At 38.0% G+C, this 21,612-nt stretch overlaps 1 protein-coding gene across 1 annotated transcript in view; it reads right to left on the minus strand.

The window, feature by feature from the left end:
- Positions 1-3,442: 3,442 nt before the first annotated feature.
- PRKAR2B (protein kinase cAMP-dependent type II regulatory subunit beta) overlaps positions 3,443-21,612 on the minus strand; it is an 89,056-nt gene continuing 70,886 nt past the window's right edge. Inside the window, exons 5-11 of the mRNA XM_064142504.1 lie at positions 15,160-15,266; positions 12,897-13,050; positions 11,632-11,733; positions 10,860-10,934; positions 8,443-8,508; positions 8,149-8,287; positions 3,443-6,730 (exon numbers count right to left, since the gene is read on the minus strand). Coding sequence (XP_063998574.1) covers positions 6,597-6,730; positions 8,149-8,287; positions 8,443-8,508; positions 10,860-10,934; positions 11,632-11,733; positions 12,897-13,050; positions 15,160-15,266 — 777 coding nt within the window. The 3' untranslated portion in view covers positions 3,443-6,596. The remainder of the gene's footprint in view (positions 6,731-8,148; positions 8,288-8,442; positions 8,509-10,859; positions 10,935-11,631; positions 11,734-12,896; positions 13,051-15,159; positions 15,267-21,612) is intronic.

Consider the following 21,612-nt stretch of genomic DNA (forward strand, 5'->3'; position numbering starts at 1 on the left):
AAGTCGTTGTCATCTGTAGGCATTACTTTAAAAAACATGGAGTTCTGCAATGTGAATTGGAAATTACTACTTTTCATACATGTATGTGCAAGCTTAGATTAAAACCCAACAAGCAGAACGAGTAGAAAAAACAGTGCCGTGGAATCTAACTAAAAGTATTCTCTGCTTAATCATATAACACAGCCGCCCTTTACAGATCATTTTCCCAGCTTGTAAACACAGGAATTATTTGAACTAATGCCTCCAAGAAAAATCTGAAAATTAATGCTGAGATTAAGTGACTAGACAGATTGTTATAATGCCAGCTGTCTAGTACTATATACAACAAGCTCAAATGATTTCATTTATTTAGAATGCAGGGTTTTCTTAACTGATACATCTTGATATAAGAAAGCTTTCATGACATCCTCTCAACCAAATTTTATTAATAAATTCAAAACTAGTAAGCCAGCTATTTTTCTTTCTTTCTTTCTTTCTTTTTTTTTTTTTTTTACACCACAATAACATTCATTTTAAAGCTGTGCTCCTTCTTCTCCATCCTTTTTCCCTTTTGATCTCATTTATATATCTAAACTGTTCGGAAAGAGACTCAAGCTTCTTGAGTTTTTAAAGGATTTTACTGTGAATCCTGCATTTCCAGATCAAGGCTGTGTATAATACAGATCACAGAATCATAGAATCAACCAGGTTGGAAGAGACACCTCCAAGATCATCCAGTCCAACCTATCCCCCAGCCCTAGCCAGTCAACTAGACCATGCCACTGTTCTGCAGATAGGCTACTTTGCTTGCGGGTACAACCACTTACAAGATAAAATTCACAGTTTATTCTTCTGAAAGTTCAAGCCTAGAGAAGACAGCAAATCCAATCTCTTTCAGAAAAAGACTGTTAGCAAAAAGACTGTTAGCCTAAGGTTCATTGTACTTTGTTACAGAGCACATTTCCACCCTATTATGTACTTCATCTTCCCAAAATGAAAAGCACTGTTTCCAAATTAAATACGAAGGCTCACAGTTCTCTGTAAAACCTTAAGCATGTTAGGTCTGAAGCCCAATCCTCTGAGATCCATGGGCCCAGATGCCAGATACGGGTCTAGACAAGTAAATCCACTGCTGAGTTAAAGCCTTGGTATCACACCATCTGCGACATACCTGGAAAGCACATAAATTCTACCTAGAACTGAGATTAAAATCGTGTAAAGATGAGTGTGTCTGAATTGTTTTGAGGTTCTAAAATCAGATATACAGCAGCTTTCATATTTTCAAATCTACCTTTTCTCCTTTGGATACAGTACATTAACATTTCTTCAGTGAGGATGTTAATTAGTATAAGGAGAGGTAGTCCATACAGTAGATGGCAGCAGGATACATACAACTGTATCAAAACTTCTTACTAACCCCCTTGGGTTGAAATAAAATATCTATCCTCTGAATTTCATTATTGTTTCATAGTTCTTGTTCGGTATGCCTAGTCTCTCATTAAGTCATTACTCCCCCACCACATACCCTGCCTTTTGTTACTCCATGCCCAAAATAAACAGGTGCTCAGAGTATGAATCAATACTGTGCAACATGGACATTGTTGGTAGCTTTGCTGATTCAGTTGCTCTGGTTGAAAAAAAGGTGGAGGATTGAGAAGTTATAATTTTGAGTTCTTATCACATTATGGATAGCTACTGAGAAGCACAAAATAAGCAGGAGAGACTACACATGTAGAAAATAAAGCTCGCTATTCACCTGTTAAAATTATCAGCCAGAGAGTTAAGAAACCACAAGGCAGATTTTTTAAAAGCATATTACAAAGTTCTATTAGTAAAATATATATTATGTACTCACTTTGTGCCTATCTCTACTTTTAAACTATTAATGCCTCTTGTCCAAAGCTGTCGTGGCCTTACGACACAGCTGCTACTGCTGACTCTCTGAAATACAACATATAATTATTTTTGCTACAGTCACCCTCAGTAATTAATTAAATACTCCTCAGACATCAGAGCAACCTTGCTCATCAGAGCTTCCACTTCTGCAGCTTCAGTTCTGCAGCATTCTGCCAGATGCTCTCACATCATTTTTCTCCCTTCACTATGACTGCAGCATCTCCTAAACCTGTTTGTACTCATTTCCTCTTCTCACAGCCTTTTGTAGCAAGATGTAATGATGTCTGGCTCTCTCCACCTTCCTAACAACAACTCTAGGCATGCTCACCCCATATTTCACCTCTTCCATCTCCTCACAGAAGATGCTGTTGGGAATGCAGAGCACAGAAACAGAGAACTTGTTGCTCCCAGGAAAAGATCTTTTTTTCTTGAGTGCTACGATGGAAACTTCGGTCCTCTTCAGCAGTGGTCCAAGTTGGAGAGAAACAGAACAAGTAACAAGCCAGATTTTTAATTTCTTTTTTGGTTACTCCAAGACAGGTTGGGAATTAACAAATTTATTTCATGTCACTTCCAGTTTTAGCTAAACTTTTATCACCTACAAAGACAGAGCAAGACAAAACAATTACAATAGTATCAGGAAAGAACAAAGACCTGACACATCAAGAAACAATCTAGCAGGGCAACCTTCTTTCCCAGGTCAAAGTTTGCAGAAAAAAAACCAACAAAAAAAACCCAAGTGAAAAACCCTACAGATGATCTATAGGTTCTGTCTATGCCAGCTGGTAAATTAGTATGTCAGGGAGTGTTCCTGGGCACTGGAATACAATCATATGTACTGTATTTTTAAAAATAATTTGGATGCCTTTTTCCAAAATCAAACATTTATCAGAACTGAGTTTTCAGCATCTTCAGAGATGTGGAGGGCAAGGGTCCTAGCAGCTTACCTGGCCGCTAGGGAATCAGTCCTTCAGAGAGACCTGCACAGAGCATTATCCTTTCCCAATACTTCATTGCTGCTCAGCTGAAATAATTTAGTACCTCCAAAGAAGGTGGCCAAAGTATTTATACGATGCCATTTTTAGGACATTCTATAGGAGTGTTTGTGCTGTGGCAAACTGACATTCAGCAAAGCACTTTGTTCAGCAAAAGCTGAAGTAAGCATCTGAAAAAACGATAACTAGGAATCTGATATGCCAGGTCTGTGAAGGATGACCAGCAAAAAAAGACCCACGTCAACCAGGATGACCAGCAGAAAAACTTATTTTTCACATTTGGGAACTTTTGATCTTGGAAAACAATAATGCTTGCCATGGAAAGTATGCCATAAATTATAAAATGACACAAATTGTGATGTAATTGTTTCAGAAGCACCTTACAGAAAGCTGAAAGCACCAAACTTATAAAACAAAAGCACCAGAACTAAATCCACCATTCCAGCAAGGACCGGAACAGTCTTTACTGAATACGTGGAAAAGAAGACGTGGAAAAAAGATGGAGTGACAGTGGTTGCACAATGTTTTTTATGGCTTTGTCCCAAGAATTCCACAGGAGATCTAGAAGGGAATTATTTCAGAAGTGTTTATTGCAGATAAACTTCAATGAAATCTAACAAAGCACAAACAAATGACGTGTCTTAAATGACAGTATCAGCACTAGGACCGAGAAAGCTTGCTGACTCATTGTGTCTTGTGATCAACTAAGGGCTGTGGTCCTATTTTTTTCTCCCATAATTAAGGCATTTGTAAATATTTGCTGCCATGGGGATTCTTTTTTGCATACTAACATGTAAATGCTTTTTGTTACAGGACGTCCCTCAGACCTTTCTTTCCCTGCCTATCAGGGCATATATTTCAACAAGCTCATTGCAGCTTTTTTTTTCCCCTCCCCCCTCCCCACCTCTAGAACTTATCCATCCATCCATTTAAATCATCTGCAGAATGTTAAATTGCTGGTAAGGCTGGGGAGAGAGGGAAGAAACAAAGTTACACACGTGCCAAATAATTCCCAGTCTCATTCCTTTAGCAAACTGACTACAAACAAGGACAGTAACACTTTTTAAGAACACAATCATTGGGTAACCCAAGTATGGGCATAGGTCATTTTATAAGATAAACATGACATAATATTGTTTAAAATTATTACAATTTATCTACCATTAGGTCATTAAAAATCAATTACTTGGTATGATTTCCTTCTTAGGAAGAATACTTGCCAGATTTGTGGCAAGGAAGACTGGTATGTTTTAAGTGCACAGATGAAGCGATCCAGGAGAAATCCAAGTGCTGACTGATGAAAGATAAAATGACTTAGATGAAAATTCCAAAGTAACAATTTATTTCTGCTAGTTAAACCCTCCTGAATTTCCCAACAAAGAAAATCCCAGAAATCATTCCGTCTCCCAAAACACCACAATAACACTGCTGCAACAGGAAGCTGTACTCTGGGCCTCAGAAAAATCTAAGGTCTCTGATTATCTTAAATGTGTCACTCCTCAGCTTTTTCTCTGCTATATACTACGAACAAATCTTCAAAGTAGCTATGAAAATTCCCACACCAACATGTCATCATATGTTTTAAGCAGACAGAGCAGCTATATAACATCAGTTACGAAAGTGTGAAGAATCACGAATGTTTAAATAACTAAATATAAACAGGTAATTTATAACTTTATGATAATGGAATTAAAACACAACAGTATCAATAAACATAGGTTTTTTTTATATATAAAAGTATTTATTATAAGGAAACTTTAAATATAACCAACAATATTGAAAATATCGTGACTGGCATTTATGGCCTTGATTGTTGTTTACTGCTGTACAAGTAATTTCTAGCATTTTTTTTAATTGTATTAAGCTAGTGCAAAATACAGGTAGCCTTTAGAAGATTAAGCATACAGAATGACAAGGGTGCAGATTTTGGTTACCTGGTATTTCCTCCTAAAGTAACAGGCTTCTTTTTTTTCCATAAATCAAAAGTACAAAGGAAAGTTATCACATTTGCAGTTATTTGTACCAGGTTTCTAGATTTAGAAAAAACAAACCCTCTTGTAAATTTTGCTCAGATTGAGTTTTGTTAGGAATCTGATTTGTAATTCATACCATACTGTATGATATAAATTATATATTGTTATTGTATTATGTAATCATAACTTCATATGCATGTATGATTATATAAATTGTCAGAACATATCACTAACTATAGGATAATAATTACATTAACATACACAAACATATGGCATTAGAAAAGTCATTATCTAAGAAGGAAAGGTGTTTGAAACAGGGCAGAAGCAGCCTTCCTACCACTCTTCTATAATTTTGGCAGAAATGCTGCCAGTTGTTGTAACGTGCACTAGCTTTCCATGTACATCGAGAGACAGGTCAGTAAGCAGTATTAAAATTGGAATGTGCCTGAAATTTCCAGTCACAGACCCTTGTAAGCAGTGATCTCTGTGCTGATATTCTCTCTTGTCAGTCTCAGAAGGTATCTCATGCTATCACAGCTATAAAGATACTATTTTATGATGACCTACATGTTTTGGAAAGCAGGATATTAGCTTAAGCAATGACATATTTTCCAGACTTGGACAAAGCTTCTGAAATACTGATCTTTCAAATTAAAAATGTTTTTTACTTCCTGATAAAGGTTTTTCCAAGGACAAGCTTAGCTTGGCAAGGCTTTCAATATCAATCACTTCAGTAATTGAAACTGGTCTTTGATACCTAAGACTTGACGGCAAGAACGGATATACACAGAGACTGATTTGAAATAGGCAAAAGATTAACAGATTAAAAAAGTTGAAATCTAAAAAAAATTAAGCAGAGAACAAGTATAGGTAGTGAAGACAAAATGCATAAATATTAAACAATGGAGAAGAAAAATAATATAGGTTATGTATGATTAGGTAGAACCTGACAATGGCCTATGCCCCTGCTTTTAAAGCATTAAGGTTAATTTGTAAGCTGTCCTCACTCTAGACTGTACAGAATACATGTAACTAATAAAAAATGCTGTTTATTGCAAAAATATACAAGTCCTCTAAATTGCATAAGATATTACAATGTCGTGCTGAAACATGACATATTAAATAAAGAGGACTTTAAAGCAAAGTACAAAATGTTAGAAATCAGGTTTGGGTCATGAGCATTACATAAAATGCATTATCATGCTTTATCTTACAATTAGTCTTGTGGTTCACTACATCTGTGATAAATGCAACATAAAATCATGACAACTGTAATAGTCAGAAAGTAGTATCTACCATATATCTCCTGTATTAATACATATAAACACTTTGTGTGCACTAATACTTTCAACATATCACACTCGAACTAACAGTCTTTCCAGAAAAGTCATAACCTTTTTGAAGAACAGAAGATAATTGAACAAGTTAATTGCATGTGGGGTTTTTTAAATCTACTCTGTAAGGAATTATGCCGTGTTAAAGGACTTGATTTTCAAAGGTACTGTGCTACTATGAGTTGCCTTCATGCCAAACCACCAATGCTAGACCCCTTTGAAAATAAAGCCCACAATTTATTAAATTTCTGGTTTGTTTACTAGTATTTCCACTGTAGTAAGTCAAAAAAATACCCCCAAATCAACTCTTAAAATCACAGAAAATGCTTGGCATCTATAGGAAGAGAGACAATTTCTCAGTGGACTAACCACTACTGTGCTATATTGTTGTAACAGATCTGGTCGCTCCAATGTTTAGTTCATGCACTGTAATCAGCAATGTCCATGTTTGTTCCAAAGAGAGCAACTAGCTGTTCTTCATAGTTGGCAATGTTTCTTTTCAGAATTTCCTTACAGGGTCCCAAAAGCCTTTCAAATGCCTGCACATCCATAACTAAGATAAAAGGGGAGAGAAAAAGAAAGAATATTATCTGCTTGTCAGTTGCAGACGCTATCTTGGTATTTATGACATTCCAATGTACAACTTTAAATGATAATGGGACAGATTATTACTGAGGCCATATACTTTGCTCAGAAGAATATCACTTACCATAGCAAAACTAAGGTCAACCAAGACATTGTTGTCTTGATGCTTCACAAATAAACTTAGAATTTCTTGCACTTCTTATTTTGAAAATATTGTCATATTAAGACCTGTGTCACCCAAGAGCTGCTGAAGAAGTCTGGAGAGGCCTGGATTCCTCCACAGAATGTAGTTTTAAGACCCTTGCAATTTCACAAAACATCATCTGTTGCTGATGTTGTTGGCTGTATTTGGGGTCTGATACCACATTTCCCTTCTTTTCTTGCTTCCATCCAGAGTGGAATTTGTAATATATACTTATTTCCCAGCAAATATACAAGAAGTTTGAGACAGTAACTCAGATGCGATATCAATGCATAGCTGACTGTAGAGTATTTTTTATGCATGAATACATAATGATATCCTCTAAAATCCTATCCAGTAAGCCAGGGAGAAAACTTTGTATGTCAAGCAACTTCCAGTCTGGTGGCCTGTAGTCTCTTGGCTCCTGAGAAAAGTTCCATATCTCTGCTATTTTGGAAGTGCCAGAGATATAAGTGACTTATGCATACTGGGTAATGATACTGTTCTTCACCACTGCCTCTCTTTCCTGTCTATCAACTTTATTGCCTGATCATCAGTGTGTGTTTGGAGATGAGTATGTTAAAAAATAATACAAGAAAGTTGGAAGCTTTTTGGTTACTGGCTTGGTAATCAAACTGTCACTCAAGAATGACAGATCTATCTTTGCAGTTTCCTCACAATTAGACACAAATATTTAGGAGCTAAATATGAGAGCACGAAAAACAATGGATGCAAAGGGTTGTCTATGAGCACAACTTCTATGGCTTTTTCTGTGCCTACTACACAGTGTGACAGAATGATTACATTAACAGTTGGTGAAGACAAAGAAGTTGTTAAAGCTTAAGTCATGATAGCACAGGATAAGATTTTTACCACAGTTATTTCTTGGATGAGAGTCAGTCTACTGAGAAAATAAATACTTTACCTTGCTACAGAGTATTAGGCATTTATCTGATAGCTATAAATGGTTTGCAGCAATACTCTATACTGTCCTTAAACGATTTTTACTTCCATGCAGATAATGTAAACAGGACTGCACAGTAATAGATTATTCTTAAACGGTCTTAAGGGTTGAGGTCCCATCCCCTGGAGAGATAAATCTTACACTCTGGAGAATGACAAGAGTTCACAATAAAACCCAACCAAATAGACTGCAGATCATTTTATAGTAGATATAAAATATTATTATTATAGACATAAAATACCTAAACATTTGACAGTGCCAAGGGCAAATGCTGAAGCAGCTCGTGGTTTGTTAGTTACAAGAGCAAGTTCTCCAAAATATTGTCCTCTTGAGCATCGGGCTATTTCAACTGCTCCGTTCTCTTCTACGTCTTGTTTACCCTGAAACAGCATGTGCAAAAAAAAGTAGAGAAAGAAGACAGAGAGATCAGGATTGCATAAGTGAAATTAATTAATAATGGCAGCATCACTGTTTAACTCTTAGAATACATCAAGATTTTTTTACAAATAAAATTCTGTGGTTTAGAGATGTTTACCTTCCTTGTCATTATAATCCTTACTTCTCCAGATTCCACAATGAAGAAAGAATCAGCCAAGTCACCCTGTGGAAGTTAAAAACAAAAAGCGAGTAAAGGAAATGTCAAATTTACAGAATCTCAGAATGGTAGGGGTTGGAAGGAAACTTTGGAGATTGTCTAGTCCAACTCCCCTGCTAATGCACCGTATGCCTAGATCAGGTTGCAAAGGAACACATTCAGACAGGTTTTGAAAGTATCAAGAGAAGATGCCACAACCTCTCTGGCCAGCCTGTTACAGTGCTCTGTCACCCTCAAATAAAGGAAGTTTAAGTGAAAAATTTCCTTTTTAAATTTCATAGTAACATTAAAATATTTGCAGCCAGTGCCTTGAAACTTATCCTTCTTATGTCCACTGCAAAAGAAATCACTTTTAACGTGAAAACTTGGCACATAATAGTCAAAGCATCTACAACAGAAATGACGTCACAAGCCTCTTCATAAAAAGACCTAGCTGGCTGCATGTCATACAAAAAGCAGAGAAAAAGAATGCTATGGGAGATTTTAGGATACTCATTCTTGTTTCTCCATCTCTGTATTCCTTCCAAATTATTTCCCTTACAGAGTTTTTGTACAAAAGTCTCAAAGGGCTATCTCGTATCCGGTATATATTCTGGGGAAAGACAGTCTCAGTTGCCTTCCCTGAGGAATTTACCTCTGCATTCTTCATCAATAGATTTTCATATTTCAACAAAAACAAGGTAAGGTTTTAGTATTCCTTATTGGAAGCAACCATTCTTTGATATAGTTTGAATTTCTAAGTATACTTCAAAAATGTTGACTCCCTTATTCATACCAACAAATAGTGATATTTTACAAAGTACTGTAAGTGAAAAAATAGCTTCTATAATAAAATAATCACCTCTATTAGATGGTGTCATGGAGGGCCTGTAGGCCCGAATAGAGGCTTGCTTATGCCTTGCCTTGCCTGTACAAATTTTTCTGCCAGGACCCCTAGTTGTAAACAAGTTGTGTAAGCTCACACACCCAGCTCGTGTCTCCCTGGGGCAAATCCGTGTGATCCCCATATTTGGGAGAGTCCAGGCAAGTAGCTTCTGCCGATTATGGTAAGGTTTGGCTGACTGCCAACCTGATTGGTCATTCTAGTGGCCAAAGGAGCCATTAATCTCAGCCCACAGTCAATAAATAGGGGTGCCCAGGTAAACAACATGCTCTGACCCTACCTGCAGCTCAGCTCAGCTCTGTCTCACCTGCATGGCACAGACCCTGCATGGCTCAGACACAGCTCTGACCCTCACTTGCAGCGCTCAGCTGCTCAGACCCCCACGCTTGGATGCCATTGCATAGCTCTGATGCTCAGAGGCTCAGACCTCATGCTTTGACTCATTCGCAGCTTACCTGCCTGCATATCTTTCTTGCAGAGCTCATTTAAGCCTGCAAATATATATATAAAGAGCCTACAGCCTCCTATGCCAGCTGTGCACATCTGCACGCTATTGCTATCAGGACCAGATCCTGCATTGCCTTTACCTATGGAGCTCAGACTCCCAGCAGCCACACACACTTTGCATGGCCACTGCCTACCATTGCCTGGTAAAAGCCACTGCCACTGAGATAACCAGGAAGCAGACTCTGGATTGTCTGCACACACAGCCTGAAGCTGTGAACAACCATTCTCCTGCTCTTGAAGTCCTGCCAGCTCATAAGCCCTGGACACAGCATCCAGAAGAAGCCAGCAGCACCAAGGCAGAGATCACGTCCCTCGCCAGGAGAACAAAGGTTAGAGAAAACCTATTTCCCCAGAAACTGGGAAGATTTATCCTCTCCCCTCAAGCCGGGAAGATTCCAGCCTCCAAGTCCACGGGCAGAGACCCTGAAGAAGTCTGAACATTAGACACAGGCTGTGATGCAGCCCCAGAGGGTGATTAATAATTAATAATAATTGTGAGTAAAAGCTTCAATACCTCTGTAATATAAGTTACCTTTGCCATAGAGCAGAAAGAGTTTCAGCCTGCTCTGCTGGGCAAATAGCATAAAGATCCCAAACACCATGAAGCCGCGAGGAAAACTCCTCTCTCTGTTTATAGTTTGAATGTTTGCTAGTTAAATAACAAATTCCCTGTACATATTTTATCCTAAATTGTTTTCATAACCGTGTACAACCTTTAATATTAATATACAGTGGTTGGGGGTGGCGAGAGTTCAGAATATTGAATTTAATAAATCTATATTTTTATATAAAATTATCTCGCCCCAATTAATTTCTCTCCTCCACCAAATAGGCGTAGGTAGCAGAATCCCCCTCTGCAACAGATGGGAACTTTTTTGCTTGTTTCATCTGAGAAAGTAAAACATAGTGTAAAAGTATGTATCGCCTATAGATAACATGCTATTTGTGATGTATAAATAAACTGTACCTGAGCAATGATCTGTTCTCCATCTTTGTACACTTTGGTGCCAATCACATCAACCACTTTTAAACGCTCAGATACCTTAATGTTAAAAAACAAAATGTAAGACATACTTGGTTAACATTATGATATCATATTTAGAAAGCCCTTTGATTTTTTTTAAATGAGTCATAGAATCATAGAATCATAGAATCAACCAGGTTGGAAGACACCTCCAAGATCATCCAGTCCAACCTGTCACCCTGCAGAGTATCTTTATTTTCTTGTTTTGACAGTAGTTCAAAAACTGGGAAAACTGCTGAGTAGTGTTTCAGAGGGCGCATTATAGCCTTAACTGCTAAATGTTTTGATAGAGCTTCCATTTCTGTAGTAAGTCTATATATCCCAACTCTTCAAAAACTATTGTCAGAAAAGCATGCCTTGAAAAAAATAGCTATTAAATTATTTTACAATATCCTAAGCTATTGTTTAACTTTGGTAATAGCTTGTAAAATTAAGTGTAAGAAAAAGAAGATAAAAGTAAAAAAAGTAAAAAACCCAAACAACAAACACCAGCTTTAAGATATATATATACACAAATATATATATATATATATATTTGCAATAGTTCTTCATCTTAAAACAATTAAAATACCAAAAATAAGGTCTTTCTCCAAAACAAAAGCATGCACAACGTAATTGGGAACAATATTTGAATTCCAAATTTAAAGTCTAAAAGGGTAGAATCCTATTGGGTGCCTCAGATACAGCCATTAAAATAATACAAGAGAAATCTTACTTCTAAAGATTTAAGGAATGGTAATGACTCAATGAAGTTTTCATACATTCTTCTCTTTTTGGCATTATTTTTTACAATGATTCTTCGGAACGTTACCCTGTCCTGTATATACAGGAAACAAGAGATCATTAACAAAATATTTACTGAATACGTTCACATTACACAGTTTTAGTCACTCAGTGTAGCCATAAAACCAGCTGGCTGGTCTCCCCATACGGTCAGTTGAGAAAGATTCCTCTAGAGGTCAATCAAGAGCTCCTACAGTTAAGCTCCTGACCTGATTCACACTGCGAAAAGCTTCTCTGCCCTCTGGGAAATACGTACAGAACTTACATAGGAGGGTAGAGAGTTCACCTTAAAACAGGTCGGCCAATGAACACTGAGTAAGTAATTTAAGATAGTTAAGTTTATTAATTATCCTGAGGTCTTCTAAGTACTGATACATACTCAAGGAGGTTTTCGTATTACTATACCTGCAAGAGCAAAACACGTGGGTCTGGGTCTTGGGTCACAGTTCACTCTCTGCTATTTCACCAGAACAAGACTCACAGTTACCCTAAACAGTCAACTGGGCATTCCTTAGTACTTGGCAATCCCAATAAAGCATACAGGTGGAAAAAGGTGTATACTGTTTCCTTCTCTTAACTTCATATGACTGTGTTCTGGTGACAGACAGAGCTGAAATGCGTTGCGAGCCTTCACTGATACAGGTGGTGGGACCTGCTGGCCAACACAACCCAATCCGAGTTCAAGTCATTCTCTTGCTGTCCTAAACCCTGCCATGATTCCAGTAAGTTGGTTGAAAGAGAAGCATTTTTTTTCAACAGGAAAATGTTATCTTGGAATCAGTCATTAGACTGATATTACACATCTTGAAGAAGATGGCTATCCCAGTTTTACTGTTTTGGTAAATGTATTATGGCTGTCAAAGATCCTGATAGTATAACACTGGTAAATAACCTCATATTTTACAATTTTACTCTGGAACCAAAGGCATCTCCTGTCACGATGTGGGAAAACATTTAATAAATTCATACAAGTAATTGTCAAATGGCTTGCAATATCATTACAGTTAAATAAAACTCAGTGTTTCCTTAAGCCTCAGGTTTGCATCTGCACATTCTGGAAAAAACAGTTGAGAGTTTTCAGGATTTTTTAAATTAAACTTTCTGAAATGATAATTAATTTTAAAAATACTGATCTAGCATACCAGTGCAATGTATGTAAGAGAATCAACAAATAAAAATCTTATGTATTTCACTTACCAAACCCCAGATGGCGCCAGGAGAAGTAGCTATAATTGTAGCTGCTCTGGGTGTATTGTACATTAAGGCCAACTCACCAAAACTTCCTCGGTTGTCATAGGTTCCAACACACCTCCCAACACCATCGCATTTTACATAAATGTCATATGTACCTCTGTTAACAACATATATAAAAACAGTGAGCAGCAGCCAGTCCTGGGCTTTTCTAAGCAGCCTCTTATTATATTTTTTTATCACAGTATCACAGTATTATCAGGGTTGGAAGAGACCTCACAGATCATCAAGTCCCAACCCTTTACCACAGAGCTCAAGGCTAGACCATGGCACCAAGTGCCACGTCCAATCCTGCCTTGAACAGCCCCAGGGACGGCGACTCCACCACCTCCCCAGGCAGCCCATTCCAGTGCCCAATGACTCTCTCAGTGAAGAACTTTCTCCTCACCTCGAGCCTAAATCTCCCCTGGCGCAGCCTGAGGCTGTGTCCTCTCGTTCTGGCGCTGGCCACCTGAGAGAAGAGAGCAACCTCCTCCTGGCCACAACCTCCCCTCAGGTAGTTGTAGACAGCAATAAGGTCACCCCTGAGCCTCCTCTTCTCCAGGCTAAACAATCCCAGCTCCCTCAGCCTCTCCTCGTAGGGCTGTGCTCAAGGCCTCTCACCAGCCTCGTCGCCCTTCTCTGGACACGCTCAAGCATCTCAATGTCCCTCCTGAACTGGGGGGCCCAGAACTGAACACAGTACTCAAGGTGTGGTCTAACCAGTGCAGAGTACAGGGGCAGAATGACCTCCCTGCTCCTGCTGACCACAGCATTCCTGATGCAAGCCAGGATGCCACTGGCTCTCTCGGCCACCACAAATTCCAAAAATAAGCACATGAAATGTAAGTTTCCTTAGTATTAAACACTTTGCAGAGACATTTCAGTGACTTCTATAAATAGTAAAAGTACTTCCTTTTTTAAAGGGAAAAATAGTTATTATTTTTTGCAGTAACTCTGTTTAAAACTGACTGGATGTACAGATCACTAGAACTTATTAAAACTTAAGATCTAACTTAGCATCCTTTTCTTAATTTTAAACACACTAACTACAAATGTAACAAGATTTTGCAAACACTGCCATGCTGTGATCATTGAAATAATAATAAAAGGTATTTAATATTTAAAATACTTTCAAGTAGTAATTTAAAATGTAGAAGAGAAGCAAGAAACAAATGTATATGAAAAGCAATAGATCATTATGAAATAAAGATTAGGTATTTATCCAATATATTGTACATTTTTCCTCATCAATAAATTAGTAACTTTTTTTTTGCTTTGAGAATGCAGTAAAGTCTATCATCTTGTGAAACATGGCATAGCCATCCCCTCACCATGCTGAGCCACCATTCTGTTCAGCAGTGCATATTTGTATGGTCCATGCTGATATATCATGTACATATAATGGAAAAATCTGTGCAGTGAGTTTGTTGATAAGGGACTTTGAGGTGATGCACTGTATCTAAAAACTGCAAGCCTGACAGAATACTGTGAAGGTCCTGCAGCTTTTTGGAGATAACAAACTGTAACCTCACAAAGCTGAAAAAACACTGACTCTTCAGCCAAGAATCCTGACACACTTCTATGATCTCCTGATTGAACAGTTCAGCTGGAAGTGACCTACAGTGATCATCATCTAGTCCAACTTCAGGGACGACCAAAAGTTAAAATAATATTATTTGTGGCATTGTCCAATTGCCTCTGAAACAAAAGTGCCAAAGGAAATGCTTATTTTGGATTCAGCAGTAATCAATAGCTAGGATTTTACTTTATTACCTTCTTTTTTCATTCAGTACAGATTTACAAATGAAGAGTAACAACTTAGGTACCTGAGGCCTGTAAAATATATCCCATTGTGTTTTGTGCTTTAGATTTCTTTCCACATTAAAAACAGAAAGAAAAAAAAAGAAAAAATAAAAAATAAACTAACCAACCAAAAGCCACCAAACCCCCCAAAAATAAAAACTACAAATTTACCCTCCCAAAAGCTTCAGCCTTTGGGATCCAGAAGTACACAAAGAGGACAAGTACATATTTCCATATGAAAAATCTGCCTCCTTTCAGAAACCTCACTCTGTAGGCCAGACAGAGCTGTACTGGTTCAGTTATGGTTTCTTTTTCTTTTTCCATTACAAACATATGTAAGATTTAAATACAAATACATAGAAAATCAAGGTTTTCTCAGTGGACTTTTGCATAATACTTTGTGCTGTAAGACACAGCAATTCACCTGTCAATGACGTAGAAGTTGTCACCATCATCCCCTTGATCAATGACATGTTCCCCTCCTTCAACCAGTTTTTCAAACATTGCATCTAACACCTGAGACATCTGCTCCTATTTAAAAGAACAGAGATAAAGACAAGAAATTACCATCTGTTTTTAAAATTTTACTGTTCAAATTAATTAACTGGCCAGCCTCACAATATGCAGATATGAAAATGTCCATGGATGGAAATTATTCATGCTATTAAAATGCGTGGATCAATCAGAAAGAGAGTTTTACTTAGTAGTAAGTGTTAGCCATTTCCTCTTCCAGCATTCAGAGCCCAGCTTCCCTTCTTATCTCTACCAATGATAACATCGATCTTGTCTGCAATATGAATTGCTCACGGTCATCCAAAGACAGAATTTCACAACTGTGCAACATTATGCAGTTAAAATCAAAACCCCTCTATTCCTTATTGTAAACAATGCACCATCCTGGTTTTGGTTTTAAATGATTGCAAAATATTATTTTTAAAGTCTAAATATGCACAATGCCTGCACAATGGTGGGGTGGATGCAACCATAAAAGGCTGCAGTGCTTGGCTTTAGGAAATAAATGCTGGAGTCACTGGGAAACAGGCTTAAAAAAGACTATAAAACGACTTGTTAATTTGAATGGAGTACAAATATTTAGAGAGAGATAACAGACTAAGAAAACATCATGATCTGAGTTATGCCCATCCAATAAAAACAGAGCATTAATAAGATGATTTGTCTTGTTTGGTGTAAATCTGCTAAGACTTAACTATTCACACCTGAAAAAACCAAACACAGGTATTTTGTGTATTAGTGAAGAAAAAATTCAATAATTTCAATTTTGTTTTCAGTTTATCAAGCAATATGCCTAAAATTCTGACAACAAAATTATCCTCTACTTGTTGAAACTCATTAGGTACATATCATACTGGAACAAGCAGGTTCTAGAGAAAAACACAATAAAGAAAATCCTGTAGATTTAGATCCGCAAATAATTTACGACAAATCAATTCATAGCATTCCCAGACTCTGAAATGAAGCATTTGCCTCTCCAAACAAGACCACCCTAAGCCAGTCCTCTACAGTCCTTCCCATGAGGAGAGCTAATGTACTTGATAGCTCAGAATCATTCTCTCAAGCTCTTTCCCTTACACTGATGACAAAGATCTACTACAACTCACAATTAGATACTTAAGTTTTAGACAAATAAAATTAGCTGGAACTAATTTCTTCCTTATTCTGTTGAATTTCTTCACTTCACTCAACGTTTTTTAAAATATCAGCAGTGTCATGTTATTCAAGTTTGTTTTTTTTAATGGAAGCTAAACCAAATTTTACTTCACAGAGTTCTTTGTGTGGACACAAAGAATAATAGGATGGCAGCATCCATCCTCAGTACAGCTGACCATAGTAAAATGCATCATGTAGCCTAACTAGCCTAGCAAGGAATCATTTCACTGTCTCTGTTTAGTATCTTTTTCTAGTATAGAAAGGTATGTATTTGCAAAAAGAAGAATCATTTTACTAACAGTGAATGGATTACAGTTCATTCCAGACAAGGAGAAAAGGATGTGTGGGTGCCATTGAGAAAGAGTGAAAATTAAGTACAAGAGTTGCCTTTTAAAAACTTTCACCCTTAAATTAACAGATAATACTACTTTGGTCTTTTCAGTTCTTCCCATTTAAACTCAAATCAACTCCTTCAGAATCTGCAAAACTGATCTATTATGAGTTAATTTTCTAAAGCATTTGAAGCAGCACATTCCCTTCCCCTTGCTTTGCATCTGAATTGGAAATGTGGTTCCCCAACCAACAGCCCTTGGCTGACATTTGAATACAAGTAAGAACTTCTAGAATGCTCCACACTTTACCGAAAGGTATAGAATATGTTATCCTCTACATGCAAGCAACGTATTATGTGGGCCCTGATCCTTGGGAATGAAAGTACTCCCAAGACATCTTGGAAAAAAGACAAAACTGAAAAGATGGTTATTTGCAGTACTGAAGGAATTATACATACAGTTATAATCTTCATTCAGTGTGTTTCATCCCAACTTCAGGTTAAAATATAATCTCAGGTAGGCAGATCTATGACATTTTTAGACACCAGAATAGAATCCACAATTGCCTTCTTTAAGAAATGAAGTTATTTACAGACTTTTGAGAGCTGCCTATTATCCACTGACACATTACACATGTATTTTAACTTTCCAAATAAACTGTAACTAACTTAAAAGAAAACTGGTCCCTTTCCCAAAGCTTTCTGTGTAAAATTAAGACAGAGCAGACTGCAGGTATGTGGTTTTTGCTTTTACTATGGAAGCTACAAAACCAGCTTCCTTGGCTGTGAATCCTTTTGATTCTCTGTTAGACCGAGGCTGAATCTACTGGTACCCTCCACAGTTACTTTCAAAGGATAAATCTGGATAATTTTAGAATTAAAAAGTAGATCTGTTATCATACACAGAATACCACATAATTCTGGTACTTTGTAAAACAGTGATTTCTGAAAGCTTTTCTTCATGAAAGCAGTTCTAGCTTTAAAACAAATACACAGAAAATGAAAGCAGGAAGGTTTTGTAGTATCAGTGTTTGTAAATCTGCTATGTGTTATGGTAACCTGGTAATCAATATTCAGAAGAGTCACACTTGAAAAACATGATAAACTTTTTAACAGAAATAAAATGTATAAAGAATCTGAAGTATTAACCATGTGTGTTGTGCGATCTTTGTGAGTTATGTTAAAATTTCACACTCTTAATATAGTTCTCTCAAACACAACAGAGTGTCTCTTTTTAAAGATAAGGCATTCAACAAATACAGAGAACCAAAATTAAAGTTTAAATTCTCTGAAAGCATGTAAATACTTCTTTAGAAAAGGAACGTTTTTGAGTGGCATAAGCATTACTTTTGCCTTAGGAAAGAAACAGAGGAATAAGTGCAGTAGTACTTGTTTGGGAGCACATTGGTTTGCAGAGTTTTGTGCCATCTAGGAGGGCACAGTATTAACATCTTCAGGGATTCTGCACTCACACCTTACATGTTTGTATTCCTGTTACTTCACCACAAATTTTAAGAACATAAAAGCATTATGAGACTCTTCTTCAATAGCGCTTTCCAGGGAATGAGTCCACTATTCATAAAATACAGCTGCATTATGCTTTCTTTCATCTTCCTTTGGGTTAATCAATTCAAATTGATTAATCAGTATTTCTGCTAACTCCCCAGGTGCATGAATGGCAATATGCCCAGAAATTATACTTGCATATCTGTGAAGAACATGTATAATTTATTACCTTCTAGAAAAGGGTCAAGACCTATTTGAAATATTCTCTACATGCAAGACAAAGTTCTCCAAAATAAAATTTCCCTGCTATGAGATAAATGCATCCATCTAACAAGGCTTGTATATTTTTGTGAAATAAATTGTCCAAACCTTGTTTTAAGTGCAAGGCTGCAGCACACCTTTAATGGTACCAGCCTCTTGAGCTACTCTGTTACTCTGATAAAAGGTTAACTGGGGTTTTTTAACTGCTGGCCTATGTGCCACATCTAGCCCAGAACAGGCAAACCAAAGAAGAGTGTTAATCAGCTTCAGCAAAGTTTCCTCTTAAAAGACAAACCCAAAATAATAACTTAAAAAAGCAGTAAAGAGAAGTGTAAAAGGCTGTGCTGGCCTGTGGGAGAATTTCTCCTGCAGCGGGGCATGAGCTGTAAACATGAGACCTTGTGATGGGAGATGTCCTTGGAGTCCAGCAGGCCCCAAGGAAGCTAGGCTGTTAGGCTGAGCAACCCATGCACACCTGCTGGGGGCTGGAATCTGCCGGCCCTTGGGTCGGACGCAGCTCCAGGGGGCTGACCCTGCCAGCCCCCTGGGGTGGAACCACAGGTTGTTTTGATAAGGGTAACCTATCTGCACCCTGCACGTGGCTTTGGGCCAATCTGTATTGTCCACTTGTACCAGCTCCAGGCTGGCTGGATACACCTCCTCTGAGCACTATATAAGACACTGCACTACCCTAATAAAATTGCACTGATGCACAGAAGCTATAGAGTTGACTCGTCAGTGCCCCAAGCCGCCTCTCGCCAGCCTCCAGACCCCAACAATGGCCACTTGATGAGCTGCTGCTGCTGCTGCTAGTCCTCCCAGTGATAAAACAATTGCTAGACTGAACAGAGACGGTCTTGGGGGCTCATCCCTAGTAGCCCAAGGTCATTATCTCATTTTCTCCTTGCTGTCTTATTCAAGTGAAAGTGGAGAAGAAAGAGGGCATGCAGCTTCTCATTCCAGTGCCACCATCTGGAGCAGAAAAAAAAGCTGTGGTAACATGCTTCATGCATGCATGTAGAACAACCAGCTTGACACATGACAAATCTAAGGAGAACAAAAGTAACACTAATTTTCTGGGTAATGAACTAGGAGTCAATTAAGAACAACAATACTGCCTTTAAGATGACCATGAAGACAAAGCACGCCGAGAGACAAAGAGACCCTTAAGGGGACAGGCAGGGTCCCAAGACACAGTGATAGGTTACTGCATTCTGATTCCCGGTATCACACTGTTTAAAGCAGTGCCTAGCTTTCACCTCCCTTCTCTTCTCCTCCTTGAGAAGAGCGCATCTCTGCTTATCTCGTGTGTGTGTGTAGGAGATGGCTTCTAGCTGGCAGGGGAATTTTTGAGGCGTGTCATAAGGCCTGCTGAGGTTTGGTGGGGTGGAGGATTCTGGAAGCTCTTGGTCGGGCAGGCTCAGCCTAGTTTGTGAATGTATATTCATTCTACCCGAATGCCTTCCATGTATGTATACTTGTACACAGAATCTCCATTTAAACCTCCAGTCAGCATGCAGCATTTTTATTTTACTCCTCAGAAGGATTAAATATCTCTATCCTCTGGTCTTGAATGGCTTGTGGCTCTAAAGCAGGGCAGTCTTACAGAGAGAGGTGTTCCAGGAAGAAGAACCAGAAGAGGTGCTTTAGAAAAGGAATGGGTAAATCTAACCTATGTTAGATTAATAGTGTGGAGAGGGAAAAATACATGTGAATGCACCTTACTCTCCACACTCACACATACAGTTCTGCTCCTGGAATCTCTCTTGATTCTTTCCTGATCTGGTTCTCTACAAAGCAGTCAAAAAGCTCTGCAAAAACCTTTCCCCCTGAATTTGCTGCCTGTATGTTTCAATCCATATTCTTCTTTTCCAGTAATTTTCTTCCATACAGTTACAGAGTAGCTAAAATAGCTATTGAGTGACAGTGACTTGGTGGGATGTGATTATGCCCCAGAAAGGTGAAAAAGAAATGCTAAAATACTGATTTCATTGGTTGCTTTTTATTTATGGGAGTTAACTCAGGAGCGCCTTGCTGAATTGACATTAATTGTCCAGTTACATCCTCAGCAATCCATGAAGCTAAAGAAAGTTGTGAGATAATTCAAGTAGCTTCACAGACTTTAAGGAAATTATACTTGTCCTTTGAAACATAAAGTGCTGCTTAGGAAATTATACCAGAGCTACTGCTACCTTATTTCATGTTTTATTTTCCATCAGAGCCAACATGTGAAATACTGATATTTGTTATTATACTTCTCCAGAAGCTTACCTATCTGGTATTCAAGCACTGCTATCAGGTAAATGCAGGCTTAAGTCAGTGATATCTCAATTCAGAAAGTTCGAAGCTGTGCCAAAGTCTGAAGGTTATCTTTTTCTCCTCTCTCATTTATGTCTTATATTCAAATAGTTGTGCTGGTTTACACTTTTATGTGAAGGCTCTTGTCTCTTCTGATGGACTCTAATTAAAATGCTAAGCAGTACTGTAAGTCACGTCATAACTACTGTAACTTCTCCTTCGGCTTTATTGATACCCTTATCTTATCCTTCCATTCATATTACCACACAGTGTGTTAGGGTTTTAGGAAAAATGTGGATTCCACTCAGTATCCTGTAGTGAACATAATTCTAATCACACTGTAAGACACGTTGTTATGCTGTATTCTAGAGTGGTGCCCCATCTAGGAATGGCACTTGACACCTTAGTGAAAGGCTATCACAGAAAAGCCATTAAGCACTTCACATTGTCTCTTCCCCTATAACTCACTGGCCTCTGAAACAATGGTTTTCATACACAGGACTATAGCAGAAAGAGGCTGAAGTTCATGCAATAAATATAACAGTGGGAATGGGAGACACTGTTGGTACACAGTTTAACTTTTGTTCTAGTGACATAGCTTTAGCAGCTGAAGGTATTATCTCTCTCCAAGCTGAAAGATGGTGTTTTTTTTGTGAATACATCTGAAAGCAAACTGCAGCAGCTGGCATGGTATGCACTTGTACTGCAGGCTGGAGAGGTAGAAGGGAGGGAGAGCTGGGATAGGAACATTTAAATTACTGCAACTACAATGACAGAACTTTTCAGTCACAGCCCAGTGGAAGAACAAGAAGG

The sequence above is a fragment of the Pogoniulus pusillus genome, chromosome 4 (assembly GCF_015220805.1).
Source record: "Pogoniulus pusillus isolate bPogPus1 chromosome 4, bPogPus1.pri, whole genome shotgun sequence".
NCBI classification, from domain to species: domain Eukaryota; kingdom Metazoa; phylum Chordata; class Aves; order Piciformes; family Lybiidae; genus Pogoniulus; species Pogoniulus pusillus.